This window comes from Lotus japonicus, chromosome 6 (assembly GCF_012489685.1).
Source record: "Lotus japonicus ecotype B-129 chromosome 6, LjGifu_v1.2".
NCBI lineage: Eukaryota > Viridiplantae > Streptophyta > Magnoliopsida > Fabales > Fabaceae > Lotus > Lotus japonicus.
In genome coordinates this window covers 3771880-3791653 of record NC_080046.1, presented here as the reverse complement: position 1 = coordinate 3791653, position 19774 = coordinate 3771880, and the positions used below count along the sequence as shown (strand labels likewise).

General features: G+C 35.2%; 3 protein-coding genes across 5 annotated transcripts; all 3 read left to right on the top strand.

Moving 5' to 3' along the window:
* LOC130726087 (thioredoxin-like 3-2, chloroplastic) lies at positions 1 to 4144 on the top strand. Its single transcript, XM_057577311.1, has 5 exons — positions 1 to 398; positions 1426 to 1500; positions 2249 to 2315; positions 3650 to 3667; positions 3747 to 4144. The coding sequence occupies exons 1-5, from the start codon at positions 82 to 84 to the stop codon at positions 3849 to 3851; spliced, it is 582 nt and encodes a 193-aa protein (XP_057433294.1). The 5' UTR covers positions 1 to 81; the 3' UTR covers positions 3852 to 4144.
* Positions 4145 to 5003: 859 nt separating this feature from the next.
* LOC130722009 (ABC transporter G family member 24-like) lies at positions 5004 to 15800 on the top strand. The gene is made up of 14 exons (XM_057572596.1): positions 5004 to 5267; positions 5819 to 5895; positions 6389 to 6652; positions 8102 to 8165; positions 8265 to 8411; positions 8667 to 8701; positions 8820 to 8893; positions 9050 to 9972; positions 10613 to 10909; positions 11834 to 12325; positions 12717 to 12865; positions 13632 to 13921; positions 14017 to 14150; positions 15371 to 15800. The coding sequence occupies exons 1-14, from the start codon at positions 5053 to 5055 to the stop codon at positions 15525 to 15527; spliced, it is 3318 nt and encodes a 1105-aa protein (XP_057428579.1). The 5' UTR covers positions 5004 to 5052; the 3' UTR covers positions 15528 to 15800.
* Positions 15801 to 16885: 1085 nt separating this feature from the next.
* Positions 16886 to 19774, top strand: LOC130726179 (protein YELLOW LEAF 1, choloroplastic-like). Of its 3 annotated transcripts, none has more exons than XM_057577408.1 (5): positions 16886 to 17032; positions 17539 to 17617; positions 17734 to 17867; positions 18369 to 18441; positions 19354 to 19774. In XM_057577408.1, exons 2-5 carry the CDS (start codon positions 17578 to 17580, stop codon positions 19554 to 19556), a joined length of 450 nt encoding a protein of 149 aa, XP_057433391.1. In that variant the 5' UTR covers positions 16886 to 17032; positions 17539 to 17577; the 3' UTR covers positions 19557 to 19774. The 3 variants fall into 3 exon arrangements, with proteins under 3 accessions (XP_057433391.1, XP_057433393.1, XP_057433392.1); XM_057577410.1 differs by having other exon boundaries at positions 16889 to 17032; positions 17548 to 17617; XM_057577409.1 differs by having other exon boundaries at positions 16966 to 17032; positions 17535 to 17617.

The following is a 19774-nucleotide window of genomic DNA, read 5'->3' as shown; positions in this document are numbered from 1 at the left end:
CCAAGTAACGGACCACGTTTTGGAAAACAAACAAAACCCGGCCCTGGTGTTGAGTTTCAGCAGCAGCAGCAATAGGCATCAATGTCAGAACGTATGATTGGGAAGACCAATCTCCACCACCACCCTTCTTCAATACCATTCTCCTCAAACCACTCCTCTCTCTCTCCGTGCCGCTTCACCTTCCCTTCCCAACCAGCGACGCCACCGTTCATCAAAATCTCCATCTCCAGCTGTATCCGCCAAACATGCTCATCCACGTCGTTGAGGCACGACGGCGAGAACGACGAGAAGGTGGAGCCTCTTTCGTCTCTTCATCTTCAACCCATCTCCGGCGAGGACCAATTCGATCTCGTCCTCGATGAGGCTCAACAGAGTAAGGACGCTGTCGTCGTTGTTTGGTACCTACCTTCCTTCTCCCTCTCTTATATTCCATTTTGATGGTGATTCTTGTTCTGTTTAACCAGCTTGTGTTGTTGACTTGTGTCGTCGTTTTTTTTTTGAATTTATGAAACTTTGAACCACTTGAAACTTTGGATTTAGGATTATATTGAGAGAGCTAATCTTGACTGTGCAATTCATACATGAATGATCCTTATTGATGATTTGTTTAGTTATATGGCTAAACTTTACTTTCCCATCATGAGAATATCAATGGTTAGTTAGGGTCCTGCATTGGTTAGTGATGGGCTCGGGCTGGGTATGGATTCTTGTATGTGACATGGCCACTAGAGAGATCCCAACCCAACCATTCAATATTGAAAAAAATATAAATATTTTGAATGGTTGAGAATTGAGATCTCTCAGGGGAGAGGATCCATGCTCCTGATGGGCTAGATAAAGATAATGGAACAGAAAATATATACACCTAGGGAGAGATTTGAATAATTGAATATGATACAAAGGTAGGTAAGTTTCTGTCTGACTTATCCTGATGTTGTCAATGCCTTGCATAATGATTTCCTCATGATTGTGCAAGCATTTTTTCTTCCTTTTTTCTTGGTTTAAGTGAATTTGTTAGTAAGAACTTCATGGTCATGATACTTGAAATGTTTCTTGAGTCAACTAAACTGTTCTTTATGCTTACGAGTTTTTGTGTGCTGTCCAAATTGTCGAACTTGTCATTGATGGCAACTTTTTTTTTTACTCTTCGGGAAATTAGTCTAGACAAGCAATTGAATTTCTGCATATGCAATTTCTAGCTATTGAGTGTTTTAACCTTACTATGTGGCCCTGTGGAATAAGGGCCCTGGTATGCTCAGAATACTGGTTTGTCAATTTGAAGTTCATAGTTTGCTGAAGAATTTATTTAGGATGTTTTATTTTATCCACTAAATTACCTGAGAAACTTTTAATTCCTTAATTTTCCTGTTCTCTGAATAACTCATAACCAATATGGAATTTAAGTTGAGATTACATGGTTTGTAGGACGGCAAATTGGTGCAGAAAATGTATATATTTAAAACCAAAATTGGAAAAGTTGGCAGCAGACTATTATCCAAGGTAACATTCCACTTTGATTTTATTTTTCTTACACAGACAACTAGAATAATTTCTGAGATAATTTGCATATTGGCTCTGTAGTCCATGACCCAATGGGAAATCCATTCTGTACTTTCAGTGAACCACTTTGATACGAGGGACTTGAATTCCTTTGAAGTCATTAATTAAAGGAACTATTATAGCTCTAATAAACAGCTATTAACCAAAACACATTTGAAGTTAACTTTTATTTTGACTTGTGCTAAGTTTGCTAATGGTTCTATTCTAGACTACTAACAAGCTAATGAATCTAGACTCGTATTTTAAGTTTTAACACATTCAACGAACTTACAATATATTAATGAAGCTAATTGTATTTTAGGGCATAGTGAAGACATCTCACATGTGTAGTTATTTTATGATGTCATTATTAAAATTCGGGTTAGGCCTAACTCTACCTCAAAAGCTATCTTAGGAGTGAAGGTTGTTCTACCACTTATAAACACTTAGTTATATCTCTAGTCAATGTGAGACTTCTTAACACACCCCTCACGCCCAGGACCGAACATTTGGAGTGTGAAGTTTGCAGGACGGACATTTGTTGGTGGCCATTTATGGGTGGCCCCAAAAGCTTAAGTTGTTGGGTAGACATATGAATGCTTTTATATTATACTTCTAACAGTATAATAATTTAGTTTCGATTTTGTTTAATATTTTGGTTGACTTTTCAACTCTTTATTAAGGATATGCTTATGCGGATTTCTTGTAGATTGCGGTTCTACAGTGTTGATGTTAATACAGTTTCACACAAACTTGTTGCTCGTGCTGGTGTCACTGTAAGTTCTTCATAATCCACATGATTTTCATTCTTTTTCTATTGCTATCATAATACAATGTGCGCAAAATATGTTGACATTTGTCTGGTATCACATGTACAGTGTATCAATATCTCTTTCAGTTTCACAAACAGATATTGTCATTTGGGTTCTTCAGCAATGAGTACTGTTTAATGCAGTGACATGTCTTTTCTAAAAAGAAAGTTACCATCTAAATTTTATAAATATGGACTGGAGAATGGGATAAGGAATGGTTACCATTGAACATTCTTATAAGAAAGTTACGGAGATGAGTGGTTACACTAAACAAGATAGGGTTAGGAATGAAATCATTACAGTGAAAGTTCAGGAGCTCTCATACAGAAAATATGATAATCTCTCATCTTAGGTGGTTTGGACATATGTGGAGAAGTCCTATAGAAGCACCGGTAAGAAGGATAGAGCATAATGAGGATAGTCCAATAGTTAGATCTAGTGGGAGACCAAGAAAAAAGTATAGGTCAACCCATTAAGAGAGATTTGAAGTTAAATAGTCTAACATTGAATTTAATTCATGATAGGACTTTATGGCGTCATTTGATCCATGTAGCCAACCCTTCTAGTGGTAAAAAGGCTTTGGTTGTTGTTGTATTGACTTGAGAGTAAGAAAATGCTACGGACCCGAGAGAAAGAAAGCTTCAGGTAAGTAAAAGGAAAAGAATGAGCATTTTGGTGATGATAGATTGAATGGCAAACAGAAAAAGGTGAAGGCCTCCCTCCCAAGGTTTCTTCTTCCGCAAGACAAAGCTACTTCTTGGTTCCTGAATACTTACAATTATGCATGAATCCTATTCAGCCCCTCTCCTACAATTCTTGGTCTACCATTTTGAGAAATCCAGAAATCCAATTAAGTTGTTAGAAAGAAGAGTTGATCAAAGCATAACTCAAGAGAGGTAAATGAGGATCAGGAAAACTGTATAGCAGAAATGGTTAAAAGGCCTTGATCTGAATTGAAGCCTAATGATGTTATTTGGTCCATGCAGTCCCGTGGTTGTGGTAGGATTTTGTTGTTACTGGTTGTTGTGTTGAGGAGATGGGGTTGGTTTTTTATGTATTATAGGAATGTCTTGCTGGTTGTGCAGGGGATATTGGGAATTTCTACACCATACATATGGATTAATTGAATTATAACACTACTTGACGAGTTTGTTTCAACATGAAACCATTATTATCAACTTTCTTATCTTGCTGATTGTTGCATTTGCTTAAATTGACTATTTAGTCATTTTGGCTTGATACTTATTATCTATGATTTTTCCGTGTATTTGCATGTTGTGGCCTCTCGATCACCGCAGAAAATGCCAACCATTCAAGTAAGGATCCACAGTCTTTGTTTTGATGAATTTGTTTTATTCTTCTCTCCCTCCGGTGATTTATATTTTCTTGTTGCAGCTATGGAAAGACAGCAAGAAACAAGCTGAAGTCATTGGTAGCCATAAAGCATACTTGGTCATAAATGAGATTCAGGAAATGATTGAAAATGAGTTCACTACGTGAATTTAGTGCAGCATACAATTTTGCTTCTATTTTAATATATCTTATCAAATGGTTTTACAGAACTATTTTTTCCCGGTCAATGTACCCGAAATATATATGATTTTGCAACAATTTTTCCCCCAAGAGGCTTTTAGAGGATCTCATTTTGTATGAAAAGGTGTTGAGATTCTTGTAGTTGAGGGATATCTAAATTTGAAGTTTTTTTTTTGAAACATAAAATATTGAAGTTCCTCTAATTGATTGTAAGATGTCAAATGTGTATGAAATTAAAATAAGAGAGCAAGTTATCTGAATATTCTTCTGAATTGATTGGCTTTTCAAAAAAAAATCTTCTGAATTGATTCAAAATGCATAGGGAATTTAGATAATAGTACATAATTACATATGTACTAATACTTATTTCCTATATTAGAACTACAAGTGCCTCCTGATAAAATTAATTTAAGGGAAAAAATAGGATAACAATAACTCCTCTCAACCCTTCCCTTTAAGCTAGTAAATGGGTATGTATCATTCCCAAGTTGCACATAAGATCTTGAAACTTCTGTTTGGGTAGTCCCATATTCAACAAATCAACCAATTTACCAAACTAGTGTCTAGTTTTTCTCTATATTCTGTCTTATCCTGCTCATGCTAATTGTTGATTTGTTATAGCAACTTCAAAGGAGTTTCATATTTAATTTGAAGGTCATCCAATACAATATTGAATATTCAACCATACAATTTTTTATAAATACTTTTTTTTGCGGTAGTTGTGAAATTAATTCTTTTGAGACTCAGAGATCACATTAAGTGAGTATGTTTCTCCCAACAAATTCTTCTTTATATGTACCACCCGCCAATCAAACTCTGAACTGAATGTTTAAGGATCTCAGTTATCTATCAAATTTGTAGGATCTTGTTGGTATTCCTGATATATGTATATATATATATATATATTTCAAACTAAAATCTGCCGGATTTAATCTAAGACAAAGAAAGCCAACCAACAGTACGGAAGCTGCGGCATGCGACATATGTCTTTCCATTTTCCAACGTGGACGTGTTCTTCTCATGATCTCTTGTCACTATCTCACACTCACAGGTCCCACTCTATGCGCCATTAAGAATAAAATTAAAAGCTTGCTTCTCATATTTCACAGTCCACAAAATTTCCTTTGACTCCTCCATTGCATTCGCATGCAATTTTCACATACACAATATGAGGTTGCTGCAGGTAATTCTTTGTCTTCTTGTTGTGGCTTTGAGGGTGTTTTTACTGCGCGGGGTGCAGTGCCAGCAACAAATGAGTAGTGACCTCGACAACCCTGCAGTTTTATCACTTGTTACTCAGCTCGTGTATACTCAAATCTCCAACTTGACATCTCTTCTCACTCAGGATATTAACGCCCGCTCCACTTTCTGCGTTAAAGATCCGTTAGTGTTCCTTTCTCTGTGCTAATCTTATGTGTAGTGTAGTAGTAGGATTTGACAACTTTGTTATAACGCAAGTATAAAAACAGTTCACTGAGTTCAGGGTATTTTGATACACAAATTAGGAAATAAAAAAAATAGGTAGACAAACTATTGAGGTGTATATTATTGTATACATTCAAGATTAGAAGAATGAGATATGAAGAAGGGAATTGGTTTTAATGTAACTCCTTTTCATTTTCTTGCCACCCCTACTGCGCTTAATTTACGGTACTTATATGTGCGGGAACCAATTACGCGCCATACTTATAAGTGTGGAACACAAATTTTAGATTTCGCAAATTGAAAGTGCGGAAATGGATGGTATAAATATTTAAAGGGTGGTGAGAAAACTAATTCCCTAACAAGAAAATAAAGAAGATGTAATAATAAGAGATCTAATGTGTAGGAAGAAAGATAAAATATAATATTTTGTTAACAGTATAATGTGGTTGGGGGAGGAGAATAATTTCAGGAGTTGATGATGATGATGATGTTCAACTTTACTATTTTAGGGATGGCGATTGGGATAAAGCGTTTAATTTTTCATCCGATTTGGGCTTCGTGTCTTCCTGCATTCGCGAGACTGAAGGTATGAACACTAACAAATTGTAAGCAAATGATAGCAATTGTTCATTTAATTTAAAGAAATGTACTTAAAAAAAGTTGAACTAATGGCACAGGTTTCTCTATTTTCTGTCATATTCCCTTATTCTGTTTCCCTCACAAGCAACGAACCAAACATGCTCATTTCAAAGAATGTGTTCATTGGTCTTTGAAGATAAAAATTTGGACTCTAAACATTACTGTAGGGGACAAAAGTTATGGTTTAGTTTGATATTGAGTGTTATAGATGTTTTGATATGGACATCATAAGAAATTACTATATGGTGTGCCATCTATTGTATTAGCTATTTACTTGATTAGTTGAGTAATTGAGTTCTGTAACTTCTGTTTACTATGCATATCACTGTTGCACTCATTAATCTTCTATTTTTTCTGAATTTCTGTTCTCTTACCACTGTTTTATTTCTAATACCAATCTTCTAATGCTTTGGAATCTGGTGGTGCTTATGTGAAAACAGGAGATATTACACAGCGCTTGTGTACAGCAGCAGAAATAAAGTTCTACTTAAATAGTTTATTTGAGGGATCTACTTATTTAAAGCCGAATGGGAACTGCAACTTAACCTCATGGGTCTCTGGTTGTGAGCCAGGATGGGCCTGCAGTGTTCCATCAAGCCAGCAGGTTGACCTTAGAAATTCACACGAGATGCCTTCCAGAACTACAAACTGTCAAGCATGTTGTGAGGGTTTCTTCTGTCCTCATGGCATCACATGCATGATACGTAAGTAGAACGAGAATCTTTCAAATGCTTTTTTCATTACTGAATTGCAAATAGCTCCTACATGATTATATTACCAATTTTTATTCAATATATATTAGCATCTCTCACTTCATAAGATAGTTTATCAGTAATCTGAAAATATACAACATTTTCATATTAATCCCCAAATATTGAACATTATGCTAAAAATCCTTGACTACCATTTTAAATGTCAAATTTCTCCATTAGTGTGCATTTCATTGTTCTTCATCATACTAGTCCTCGAAAATCTATTTGACTGGAAAAATACACATTCAGGGACATTAAGTATAATTCCAATTGTTACGATACTAAAATGACCAACATTATTATTTTCAATAGTCAATTGTAAAGGATACACAGCCTGAAAATTTTTGACTGTTAGAATTTACCCAGAATTTAAAAATGGTGGGGATTGGAGATAAGTCAGATAACTGATCTATCCAAGAGTCAATAGCTATGCCAGTCCATAGTGGAAAAAGTTATGACCAAATGACCAAGGCTTTCATTAGTTTTTATTGAAGAATATCAATATGATTATTATGCTAGTTAATAAGTAAAAATTCCAGTCATTTTACTAGGAGACCCATGATTAAATGGGTCTATGGTAGGAGGAAAAGGGGTGGGATCATGGATAACCAGGTCCAGTTGTAAGAGGAAGTTAGTCACAGTTTGTTAGAGGCGGTTAAGGGAGTTACTGTTTGTACTAAGGGAGAGGGAAGAAATGGGGTCTTTTGGCAGAAAATGAGGACAGTAGGAGTGACAGTCTCTCGAATTGCCCTGAGCATGTACAGTTTTGTATACATTCTTGTTCAATCTTAATTTGAAATCGTCAAGAATGATTTTCATCGATAACAGTTCACAAATCACATGAGCAATTATGCTAAACTCTGCCTTCGCACTCGTCCTCACTACTTCTGTTTCTGAATAAAATTAATTCTTCTTCTTCTATATTAGTACTAGTCCTATCAACGGGTCGGCCTGCAGATAGCCAGGCCAAGTTTTAAGGGGAAGCTTGTTACATGTAAGAGGGTTGTTAGAGGAAGTTGAGTGAGTTACTATTTGCACTGGGGGAGAGGGAAGAATTAAGAGGGGGGGGGGGGGGGGGGTATTTTGGTAGAAATTGAAGACAATAGGAGAGTGAAAGAGTCTCTCTCTCAAATTTCTTTGAGTGTGTACTCGGTCTTGTATCCATTCTTGTTCAATCTGCACCTACATTTAGTCCAGTAGCAAACCTTTGAGTAAAATCAATTTCTTCTCTTTAATTTAATACCAGGGTAGAATTTTTTCTGTTTTTGTGAACTTATCTTTAGCAAAGTTGAAGCATAACAACATTGTATGTTGCAACAATACTGATTGTCCATATCTATTCTACAGTTTTGTCTCTAATTCTTTCATCTTTTTGTGGTATTTGAAATATTGTTCTTGAAGCTTGCCCTCTAGGTTCCTATTGTCCTGTTGCTACACTCAATAACTCTACTGGTGTATGTGAACCGTGAGTTCTAATTCTAGGCCTTTAATCTGTATATTAATTTGAATATCTATTACTTGCATGCTTTCTGCATAATATGATACTATGGATATGTTTCTGCAGATATCATTATCAACTGCCTCCAATGCAGCCAAACCATACCTGTGGAGGAGCAAATATTTGGGCTGATGTCAGTCGCAGTAGTGAGATATTTTGTTCAGCAGGATCGTATTGCTCTACAACTACCAAAGAAACTTCTTGCAGTAGTGGGTATTATTTTGTTTCAATCTATGGTTACTTCTTATAAATAGCGAAAGATGATCCTGGATGAAGTAGTCCTAAATATTTAAGATATTGGATGAAATGGCAGACTTTCAACTTGTCAGCAAAAAATTACCACCTTAGTTGTTTATAAGTATAGTGTTTAAAGTATTGTGTTCTTTTGAGGTTATAATAAAAAAAAAAATTATGCTGCCTCTATGTTCACTATTCTGAAAATTTGGAACTTATCTCTTAAAATTCCAGGCATTACTGCAGGATGGGTTCTACAGCTGAGAAAAGTAAGATCTTAGGGATTGTGAATTATTCCAACCGTGTATTTGTTTCAGTCAAACTTCTTATTAGCTTCAAACCAAATGTTTCCAAAGTACATATGACCTTCCACTGATTATCTTGTAGGATGCTTCAAGACGAGTTCATGTAATTCAAACACTGTGACCCAAAATATGCATGTATATGGAGTTATGCTCATTGTAAGCGGTTATACTATAAGATAAATTCAAATAATCTCTTCCAAATTTACATCATTTGCAAAGATGATTTTGGAGTTATGTCCATGCTTGATACCGGATCATACCAAAATGAAGACCATGTCAGTAGAAGTTAACCATCTTTAACTGCTTATGCAGGTTGCTCTGAGTACATTGCTGCTCATTATTTACGGCTGTTCTGACCAGGTTCTCTCTACTAGGGAAAGGAGAATGGCAAAGTCCAGAGAAGCAGCGGCAAGAAGTGTAAGGAAGACTACAAGTGCCCGCCGAAGATGGAAAGCTGCAAAAGATGTTGCTAAGAAGGGTGCAAGTGGACTACAAGCTCAAATATCACAAAAACTCTCTTGTATAAAGGATGTGGACAACCCAGAATATGCATATGATGCTACAGAAACAGATATCGAATTGTTTCCTTGTTCACATCAAAGTGCTTCAATCAAGAGTGCTAGTTCTTCTGCAGTTCCAAAGGAAAAAGGAAAAGATCCCAATAACCTGATGCAGATGATGCATGAAATTGAAAATGATCCAGATATTAGTAAAAACTTTTTTGTTCAAATAGAAGTTAGAGATAAAAATTCTATAGCAAAAGTTTCCAATGAAAAACAGCTGCATACACATAGCCAAATTTTTAAGTATGCATATACTCAACTTGAGAAAGAGAAAGCTCAGCAACAAGATAACAAGAACCTTACCTTCTCAGGAGTGATTAGTATGGCTACCAAGACCGAACAGAGGACAAGGCCTTTAATTGAAATTTCTTTCAAAGATCTAACTCTCTCTTTGAAAGCACAAAACAAACATATATTGAGATGTGTTACTGGGAAAATTAAACCTGGCCACATCACTGCTGTCATGGGTCCATCAGGTGCTGGCAAGACAACATTTCTTTCAGCAATAGCGGGAAAGGCACTTGGATGCAAGGTAACTGGTTCCATATTCATTAATGGGAAGAATGAATCAATCCAATCCTACAAGAAAATTATGGGCTTTGTGCCACAAGATGATATAGTTCATGGAAACCTGACAGTGGAAGAGAATTTCCGTTTCAGTGCACAGTGCAGGTAAATCACATTGTTGGAAATTCCAGATGGAGTATATTCCAAATAGGTTTTACTTATCTTTATTTTAGTTTATGTCATTTTATATGGCCTGGAATTATATTCAATTGTTTCTCCATCTTTCCTGATTTGGCATTGATCAAATTTTTGGTGTTTCTTGGTTGTCCCGGAGAAAAGTATCTTCATTGTATGATTGTCCCGGAGAAAAAGGTGTTTCTTGGTTGTCCCGACGAATATGGTGTTTCTTGGTTTCCATTTGTGAAATAGGCTTTAAGCATGATTGCATTATGTTTGTAATGTGATTTGGGTCCATTTATTTAAATGGAAGACTTGCTCAGTCATTGAATAGACTTCCAAGTTTTCTATTCGTATTTATTTTTAGATAGTTTATCAAGAAACACTACTTTCAACTTATAATGATCTTCTTATTGCATGTTTGTTTATATCGAGAAATGCTCTAAAATCACTCCTGAGTAGAAGCTACAAGCCCTTGCTTTTGAGTAACTATATCAGTTTTCTTTTGTCTTGCCTTCATTTTACCTGTCTTCTTTATTTTCATATACTTTTGCAAGTATTGTTCTTGGTGGAAGATTTTGTCGATTTAAATATTTGGTTATAACATAAAATTTTCATACTGTGAAAGGTTATCTGCGGACTTGTCAAAACCAAACAAAGTTCTCGTTGTTGAAAGAGTCATTGAATTCTTGGGGCTTCAGTCGGTGCGAAATTCTTTGGTTGGAACTGTAGAAAAGAGAGGGATCTCTGGCGGCCAAAGGAAGCGTGTAAATGTTGGATTGGAAATGGTCATGGAACCTTCTCTTTTGATCTTGGATGAACCCACATCTGGTTTGGACAGTGCATCATCTCTGCTCCTTCTTAGAGCACTAAGACGTGAAGCTCTTGAAGGAGTGAACATTTGCATGGTGGTTCACCAACCCAGGTGAATTTTAATTCCATGTCTGCATCATTAGGATATAGCTTGCCTTTTTATCGTGATATTATGTTTCAATTGATTTTACAATTTTATTATAAAGAAGGGAATAACTGTTCAACTTCAACAGATAGTAGCTTTAAATTTCAGTACAAGGTTTTTTTATAATTAATGTGTTTCCTAAGGGAATAAATTTCATCCAACTGAACTAATTATCATGTTGGTTTAGAAATTTTTCAGCTAGGGAAACCCAAGAAATCAAACTAATATTTAAGGAGCTAGAATTCAGATTTTACGATTGATATGGCCAATAAAGTGGGGGAATTCAAAATCTATTAATGAACACCATACATGGATAATTGTGGCCTGAAAGCAACACATTAAGTATGTAAAAGATTATGAAAAGCATAATCTTTATATCAGATTTAGGCAGTGTTTGACTAATCTCTTTTTTGGCTTAAAGGACTTGTTTATGCAGACAAATGTCACATTGATATTTAGATGCAGATTGGGTTGGAAATGCTAGTGATAGGAGGTCTATTTCAGGCTATTGTGTTCTTATACTTTAGAGAATCTAACTTCATGGAAAAATAAGAAACAACCAGTTTTTGCAAGGCAAGTACAGAGGCTGAATATGGAAACTTTTGTTGTTAAAACTTAAAACATCTACTTCAAGAATTTAAATTTTGTAAGTTTGGTCCTATGAAGCTTTTTGGTTATAACCATTCAGATTTTTACCTCTCTTTAGACCTGATTTTTCATAAGAGGATTAACTATATCGAGGTTGGTTGTCATTTCATTTGAGAAAATATTCTTACTGGCATCATCATGACTTCTGAGATTGTTCTGTGTCATTCCACGCATTAATTTGGACTTTTAAACAGGATGGTTACATTCCCTTATATTAATCATCGTTGAACTTTTTTTCTACAGCTATGGCTTGTTTAAAATGTTTGATGATTTGATACTCCTGGCAAAAGGCGGTCTTACTGTATATCATGGATCAGTTAAGAAAGCTGAAGAATACTTTGCAGGCCTTGGAATAATTATACCTGAGCGCATTAATCCTCCAGATTACTTCATTGACATTCTAGAGGGCATAGCTGTACCTAGTGGAAATTCAGGAGTCAGTTGTAAAGAGCTTCCAGTTAGATGGATGATTCATAATGGCTACCCTGTACCTCTTGATATGCGGCAGAATGCAGCACAATTTGATATGTACTTAACAGAAATCCCGGTTAAAGAAACAGATCCTGATAGCTCTAGCCATGCTGAAAGAAGCTTTGCTGGAGAATTATGTCAAGATGTGAGAAATGTTGTAGAACTCAAGAGGGAAGAAATAAGACTCAATTTTTTAAAATCGAACGATTTATCTAACCGGAAGACTCCTGGTATGTTCAAGCAATACAAGTACTTCCTTATAAGGTAAACCGTCCCAGCCACTTCAATTATTTATTAACTTAAAGGCTTAAATTTCCTGATGACTTGTTAAATCTTCACTATGATAGGTTTTTTTCCCTTTGGAGCTCTACAATAGTCTTGCAAAAAATAGTTGCTACAGAATAAAAAAAAGGAGCATGTTTAGTGTTAGTGGATTTAGTTAATGCTGGAGACTGATAGGTAACTGCATTAGTTAATCAGTAGAGGGTTAGCCTATAAATAAAAGCGGGTTAGAGAGGATTAGGCATCCTTTGGATCATTTGGGACTCGGGAGAGAGTGGAGCCTCTTGAATAACCTTTTAGTAATTAACATTCCTAGTGTCTGCAATTTCTTTACTTTGTGGCTGGTACCTTACTCCATGCAATGTTATCTCAGGGTCCGGAAGCAGCGATTACGGGAAGCTAAGATCCAAGCCGTAGATTATTTAATATTATTACTTGCTGGAGCATGCTTAGGATCGCTTACTAAAGCAAGTGATCTGACCTTTGGTGCTGCTGGATACACCTATACAGTGATTGGTGTATGTAAGTTAATTAACCTTTTATATACGTAGTTTATAAAGCTCCTCACTTTATACTATTTTTCTTTCCTATTGTATGGGTTGATTTTATGTGGGAAACTAGTTTGTGATGATGAATGGCAAGTTTCTTTTTTCCCTTTTATGATATCCCAATAATGAAGGACATGATTATGACTGTAAACTGAGATTGTTACTTAAACACCTTTCGAAACAATAATGATTAAGATATATCTAACATAGTGTTAAAAATAATACAATATTAGTTATTTGTTATTAATCTTTCTGATAGGATTGTGTTAATATGTTACTGTGATTTTAAATTTAGATGGATGGCTATAAATCAGAAGCTTCAGTGAGTAGCACTTCGCATTTAGAATAAATAAATCTTACATTTACTAGATCAATACTTAAACTACTTCCTATAATTTTAATCTTTCAAATGATACATTTGATTCCCATAATTTCCAACCATATAATAATCACAATCAAAATTTTCAAGGTTCAACCCATAATTGAAAAATTTGCAATCACACTTTTCATTAACCATAGTCCATATAAGATTCTAATCACACTTTTCAATTTATATTTGGAAGTTCCAGTAACCATATAAGATTCTACTCACACTTTTCATATCAGTCTTGGGGTAAGCCATGACGTGTTGGCGACAAGATTTTCATTTTGGAATTAGAATGTATTTAATATTATTCAAAATAGTCTTCCAGAATTCATGTGCAGAATACTTTATTCTAATTTGTTGTTGTTAATTTCAGCTCTTTTATGCAAAATAGCGGCATTAAGAACATTTTCTCTGGATAAATTACACTACTGGAGGGAGAGTGATTCTGGCATGAGCAGCTTGGCTTATTTTCTCTCTAAAGACACAATTGATCATTTTAATACAGTGATCAAGCCTGTGGTGTACCTCTCTATGTTCTATTTCTTTACCAATCCAAGATCAACTTTTGCAGATAATTATATTGTGCTTCTTTGTCTTGTATACTGTGTGACTGGCATAGCATATGCATTGGCCATATTATTTCAACCTGGCACAGCCCAGCTGGTGAGTATTAGAAGCAAATAATAAAATCTTTACCAATCCACAGTTAAAACTTTGGTCATTATATTTTCACTTCTTACATTTACTGTTTCTTGCAGTGGTCAGTACTTCTTCCAGTTGTCTTAACACTCGTTGCAACACAAACAAATGGTAGTAAATTTTTTAAGGATATAGCTAATTTGTGCTACTCCAAGTGGGCTTTAGAAGCATTCATAATTGCAAATGCTGAGAGGTAATTTACTGTCAAGACTCAATAATGATTATTGATTAAATGACCATGTTTCAAAAGAGATACTATGGACCGCACCAGAATTAGAACCGTATTGCCCATAGCTTACGAGCTCTATTTGTCTTCTCATTCTCATATTCACCCCGTTTTCATTGCTCCAAAGCAAAGACTCATGAGGGGCTCTTCCCGTTACTTTTGATGAACTTCCCCCTGATTCCTTTGATAGTAATCCTGTAATTGCTCCTTTAACCATACCGAATTTTAAGGATGATGCCGTTGATGGAACCCCAACTCCCATGGCACTAGTAGAGTGGAACTGTTTATATATAAGAAACTAAGAAAGGGTTCAAGCAATCTCCGATATTATAGTCATATGGAAAGATTCTTCATTTTATTTGTTTAAATGCATCTTCAGTTTTTAGGTTCTTCCTTCTGAGATCTTCTGGAACCTTTTCCAGCTCAAAGAAAATCTATCAGCTTTTCTGTGTAAATAATTTCACTATCAATGTTTCTCTTAAGCATTTTTGTTCAGTTGATTCAACACATAGTAAGACTTCATTTTCCCTAATCCTATTATTAATCATCAGACACAGTTGTCTATAATCTCAAGTCTCACCATTTCACAGCTATGGTTTATGTCAGTTGTCTTTGGAAAGTTACTTTTTTGGTGTCAAGCGGACACCACTTTGCTCCGACATGAGCCACCTTGTGTTTCCCGTCACACCATATGGTCTGGATCCCATTCTCCGCCATTGTGATCGGTACTCATTGTTGGTTAGTTAGTTTGAAGAGTTAGTTAGACTTAGAGAGAGTATTATTAATAAGATAAGAGAGTTGGATTGAATTGTCATCTTTTAAGGTGATTGTGGGAATTTTCGGGGGAGTCCTGGTTCTCTTGAACAACCAGTAAACATTATGTTCACTTCTTTTCTTGAATAATATCAATTTTCTTCTTCTTGGTTGGTTCTTAATCACATTGCAATCTCCATCTCTATTTATGGGTTTGTGTGATATCTTTTAGCGTGATGGGAGGGTAGGGCTGACGAGTATCACAAACTAAAATGAAAACATGAGAAAAGAAAGGAATTTGGTTGATTTGTGATCATGAGTACAATGCCTTTTATATTTGCTATCTGTTGCAAACCATGTAACTGCTAAGCTACCTTTAACTAACTGATACAATTACTTTTTAAACTAACTGATACAATTACTTTATACTGCAGGTATGATGGAGTGTGGCTCATAACTCGTTGTGGTTCACTACTAAAAAGTGGCTATAATCTTCATGATTGGAATTTGTGCATATCCATTCTCATGCTAATGGGTGTGATTGCTCGGGCACTAGCATTTTCCTGTATGCTTGCCTTTCAAAAGAAGTAAGGGTAATCTTCAATCTGTAACACCCAAATTCATGGGGTGCACAAATGGGACGGAAAGCATAGTGTCACTCAAATCAGTCACAATTACTCATTATACAATAAATTTTTTATTGACATGATATCATGCAAGATGTAATATATGTAGGTGAGACCTTCAAATTCTTGATCAGATGATTCTTTGGTATGATATAATTTTCCATCTATGTGTAGTGCGTCATTTTTTCTTTGTAAATGTGGTAGGAATATTTATCTTTCAATTTATAATATATTAAAGAGCCAAGTTAATTTTTTCCAACTTCTGTTTCCACTAATGTGGAGCAAACGGAGGCTAAAATCAAATCAGCTTAACATTGGTGGCTTCAAGCTAATGTTTTACTGTCGGTTAAAGCAGACGACACAACATATAGCATCAGTTTAACTAACTTTGAGCCGACGCAACACATATGATATTAAGACCGACGCTAATTTATTTCTCCAAGGTCAATTCTAATTTATACTTGTTAAACTGAGGCTAATTTATGGAGTATAATTTTTTTATTTTTTCTTCTAGCACTGGCTTAGTTGACGTTAACTTATTGATATGTAGACCTCATCATGAGTAATAAGAGAATCTCATAGGGCTGACCTCATCATGAGTAATAAGAGAATCTCATAGGGCTTCAACCACCTAATAATATAATTCCAGTATGTGATCGTAAGATATACATGGTAAACACACATCACATATCTACACACAATATAGTTGCGCCACAAATAATAAGTATATCATTCATTGGAATGAACGATCCTACCACAGATCTCAATCCTTTTATTCTCCGAGTCAAAAGATGTGAGAAGTTCACGTTCTTCAAATGCTTTCATATTATGAAAATTAATTAACCAAGTATTATCATATATTTTCTCAATGAATTGCGTCATCTTAGTTCAAGACCCTTAGCAACAACTTGAGACAAGAATTGTCTCTCTTTCTCTCTCTCACAGATGAATTAGTTGTTGAGTAAAGAAATCCACATCATCTCTATAAGGTAAGGGAAATGAATTGTCATTGTTGATCCGAACAAACATTGTAAATGAACGTTGTTCTTGAGCTTTTTCATATTAATTTCTCTTATAATACTTGTAAAAGTCTCAGTTTATTTTTCTGTGTAAGACTTGAATCAAATGTAGTGTTTGATAACATAACAGAACAAAACGGAACGGGACATGAACATGAAAATATTTGTTTAAGGAGAATATTTATTCATACACATTTATTTATGACATTAAAATAGTTATTTATCACAATAATTTATTACTTAATTTATTTACCTCCTTAGAAGATAATGAAAAAAGAAGAAGATAAAATAAAAATGAAATAAAGCAGATTAGGCAGCGATTATATATCTAGCACAACTCTAATTGCGAAACATTGCCTAACACCGCCTTCTCCGTTAGAAGCGTGTCCGAGGCCAGACACCGTTTCAAGCCGCCACCGCCACCGCCACCGCCACCACCACCAGCTTTCAGGTAATCGCCCCCTTCACTGCTTTGTCATTTACTTGTGATCACGTTGTTCTATGTAGGTTTCGCTATGCACTTTGCTCTGTGAATTTGTTTTCTTCGTTGTTATCGATATAATCAATTGGTTCAATTCCTCTGTATGATATTGTGATCAGAAGAGACTAATTTTCAGGAACAAGAGTATTTTACAATTACCGGTTCCATATTTCTGATATTAAAGATTCAATTCCCACCTCTGTTTGGTGAATTTTTAATATATTGGTATAAGGTCTGAGATTGCTCTTGTTTTAGGGTTTTACATGGATGTGTCATTTTTAATATATTCATAACACTATTGGCATGTGCCATTTTACATGATATGTATCCGAATATGCGATTATAGTTTTTAAATTAAACATTGAACTTTGCCCAGGCTTCACAAAAATCCTGGCTCCGCCATGGATCTTAGCTCATCGTATATTTTGTATTTGAAAATAATAATTTGTCATTTTTCATTTTATGCTAACTGCTAGCATTATTAGCATTTGGTCGGAAATTAGAAGCTGACATCAATGGAAAGCTGTGTTGCTTCATCACCTCGACTACTACCAGGTATAATAATTTATACATCTCCGTAATTGATTTAATCTTACTAACATATTGCTGTGAGAGATGTGTGTGAGAAGTTACATAAATAATGGAACATGTTTTGTTCTTTTTGTATGCAGTTACTGGTAAAATTCAGTCTCAAGTACATGTTAAGGGTACTGGACCAAACATAGTCGGGATGCCACACTTACCATTTAACATCAGGAAAGAAGAACTTCGGACTTCTACGTTTAAAAGTTCATCCCGTGGTATTGTAAGTGCTTCTGCTTTGGTAATTTTCTTTGGTGTTTGTTATTTGTTTGCTCTCTTGATGGTGTATGGTAAACTGACTTGATCATGTGTAAGGGCACTTAGTATTATTGCATTACAAAATTAGGTTCTGTGAAAGTAAACTCGTAATCACTAAACATTATTTATCCAACAAAGGGAGCTCAGGACCATACTCCACTGCCTCTCCCTCTTTCCTTTCTCATATAGACATTGTTCAGTGTTCCATCCGGTGCAATAATTCTTTTTAAGTAAAGTAGTGGACATTTGTTATTTTGTGTTGAGTGATTCCCTGATGAAACTTCTGATATATTTTTACTGGCATGGCTGATATTTTATAGATTGATGATGGAAGTAAATGTTGTGTTTTTATCATTCCCTTACTTTCAGTCACAATCTTTTGTTGGTGAATCATTGACAAATGCTTATCTAATTTTTTTGTTGATCTACAACGTTCTGATGTCTTGTATTGTGCTTCTCTCCACAGAATGCTAAATGTGCTGCTAGTGCAAGTGCAACCCAAGTCCTAAAACGCAATGATCAAAAAGTTATTGTTCCGGGTAATAAGTTCTCTCCTGTATGACTCCTCTATGAACTTACGCCAAACATTTGATGCACTTATATTTACTAAATTCTATAATTTGTTTTACATTGGAACAAGGTTTCACCTCAATGTATAGGCCTTTTCATTCATCTCTCTTTCTTCTCCCATACACATTTGTGTGGCTTCTTTAAAATTGTTGATTTGGAAGAGATGAGATAATCTGAACATATTTCAATTAATCTATCTTTACATGATAAATTCTAACCTATTTATATATGCATGTTTGAAGAGAGCCCAAAACCAAATATTTTATTAATCTATCTTTGCATGATAAGTTCTAACCTATTTACATGTTAGAAGTGAGCCCTTTAAGGGCCCAAAAGCACAAACTAACTACTATACATTCACACTGCCCCTCAAGCTGAAGCATATAGGTCATAAGCACCAGCTTGTTACAAATGAATTCAATACGGGACCCCCCTAAGGGACTTTGTGGGAATGTTAGCTAGTTGATCTTTAATAAGGGAAAGAAGTAAGAATATTTAGTAATGAAGTTATGCACGCTCAAATGCTTCATTTTTTTCTTAAAGCAGTCATTTGAAATGGATAGATAATGGTTTTCTTGAATCCCTTCCCATTATATTCATTATGCAAGGGATTGGTATGATCCGCTATTCTTGATTCAATGTCGGTTAATCTGTTCAGTAAGTAGATAAACTTTCTGAAGAGAGGAAGAAGAGCAAAAGGAACTTCAAAGATTAGAAACAACAGTAAATTATGGAATGTTGAGGATCTACTCTAAACAAATGTCTATATAGATGTTATTTTTCCCTTGATTATCTTGTATCATTTGATTTTGTTATTAATGATTTTATGTTCGTAGTCACTATACAAATATAACTTGCTATCCCTTTATCTGAAATGACAGGCAAACATGACCCTAAAATTGATGACAATGGGCCCACGTTTCCACCTCGTGACAACCATGGCAATGGTGATAATGGAGGAGGTGGCGATAAGTTTTCAGGTGGTCTCACTCTTTTGGGTGTTCTTGGCGTCCTAGATGTTTTAAAAGACGTAGAGAGTGAATGGCGAAAGAAGGAAAAAATATCTTTCGAGCTTGAAAATTAGACTTCATATGTGGCAGTGAAATAGTTTTGGGAATGGTTGAATTAAAACATAGGATTATTATCCATAAGCATGGTTTTCTTTCTGTCCATTGGCCTGACTATTAGTTAGCAAATAAATCTACTAGTGAGCAACACTTCGGTTTTGCTGTGATTACAAACATTAAATTGACAAATTAATCAGATAAATACAGATGTTACCTTGCCCATTAGACATAAAAA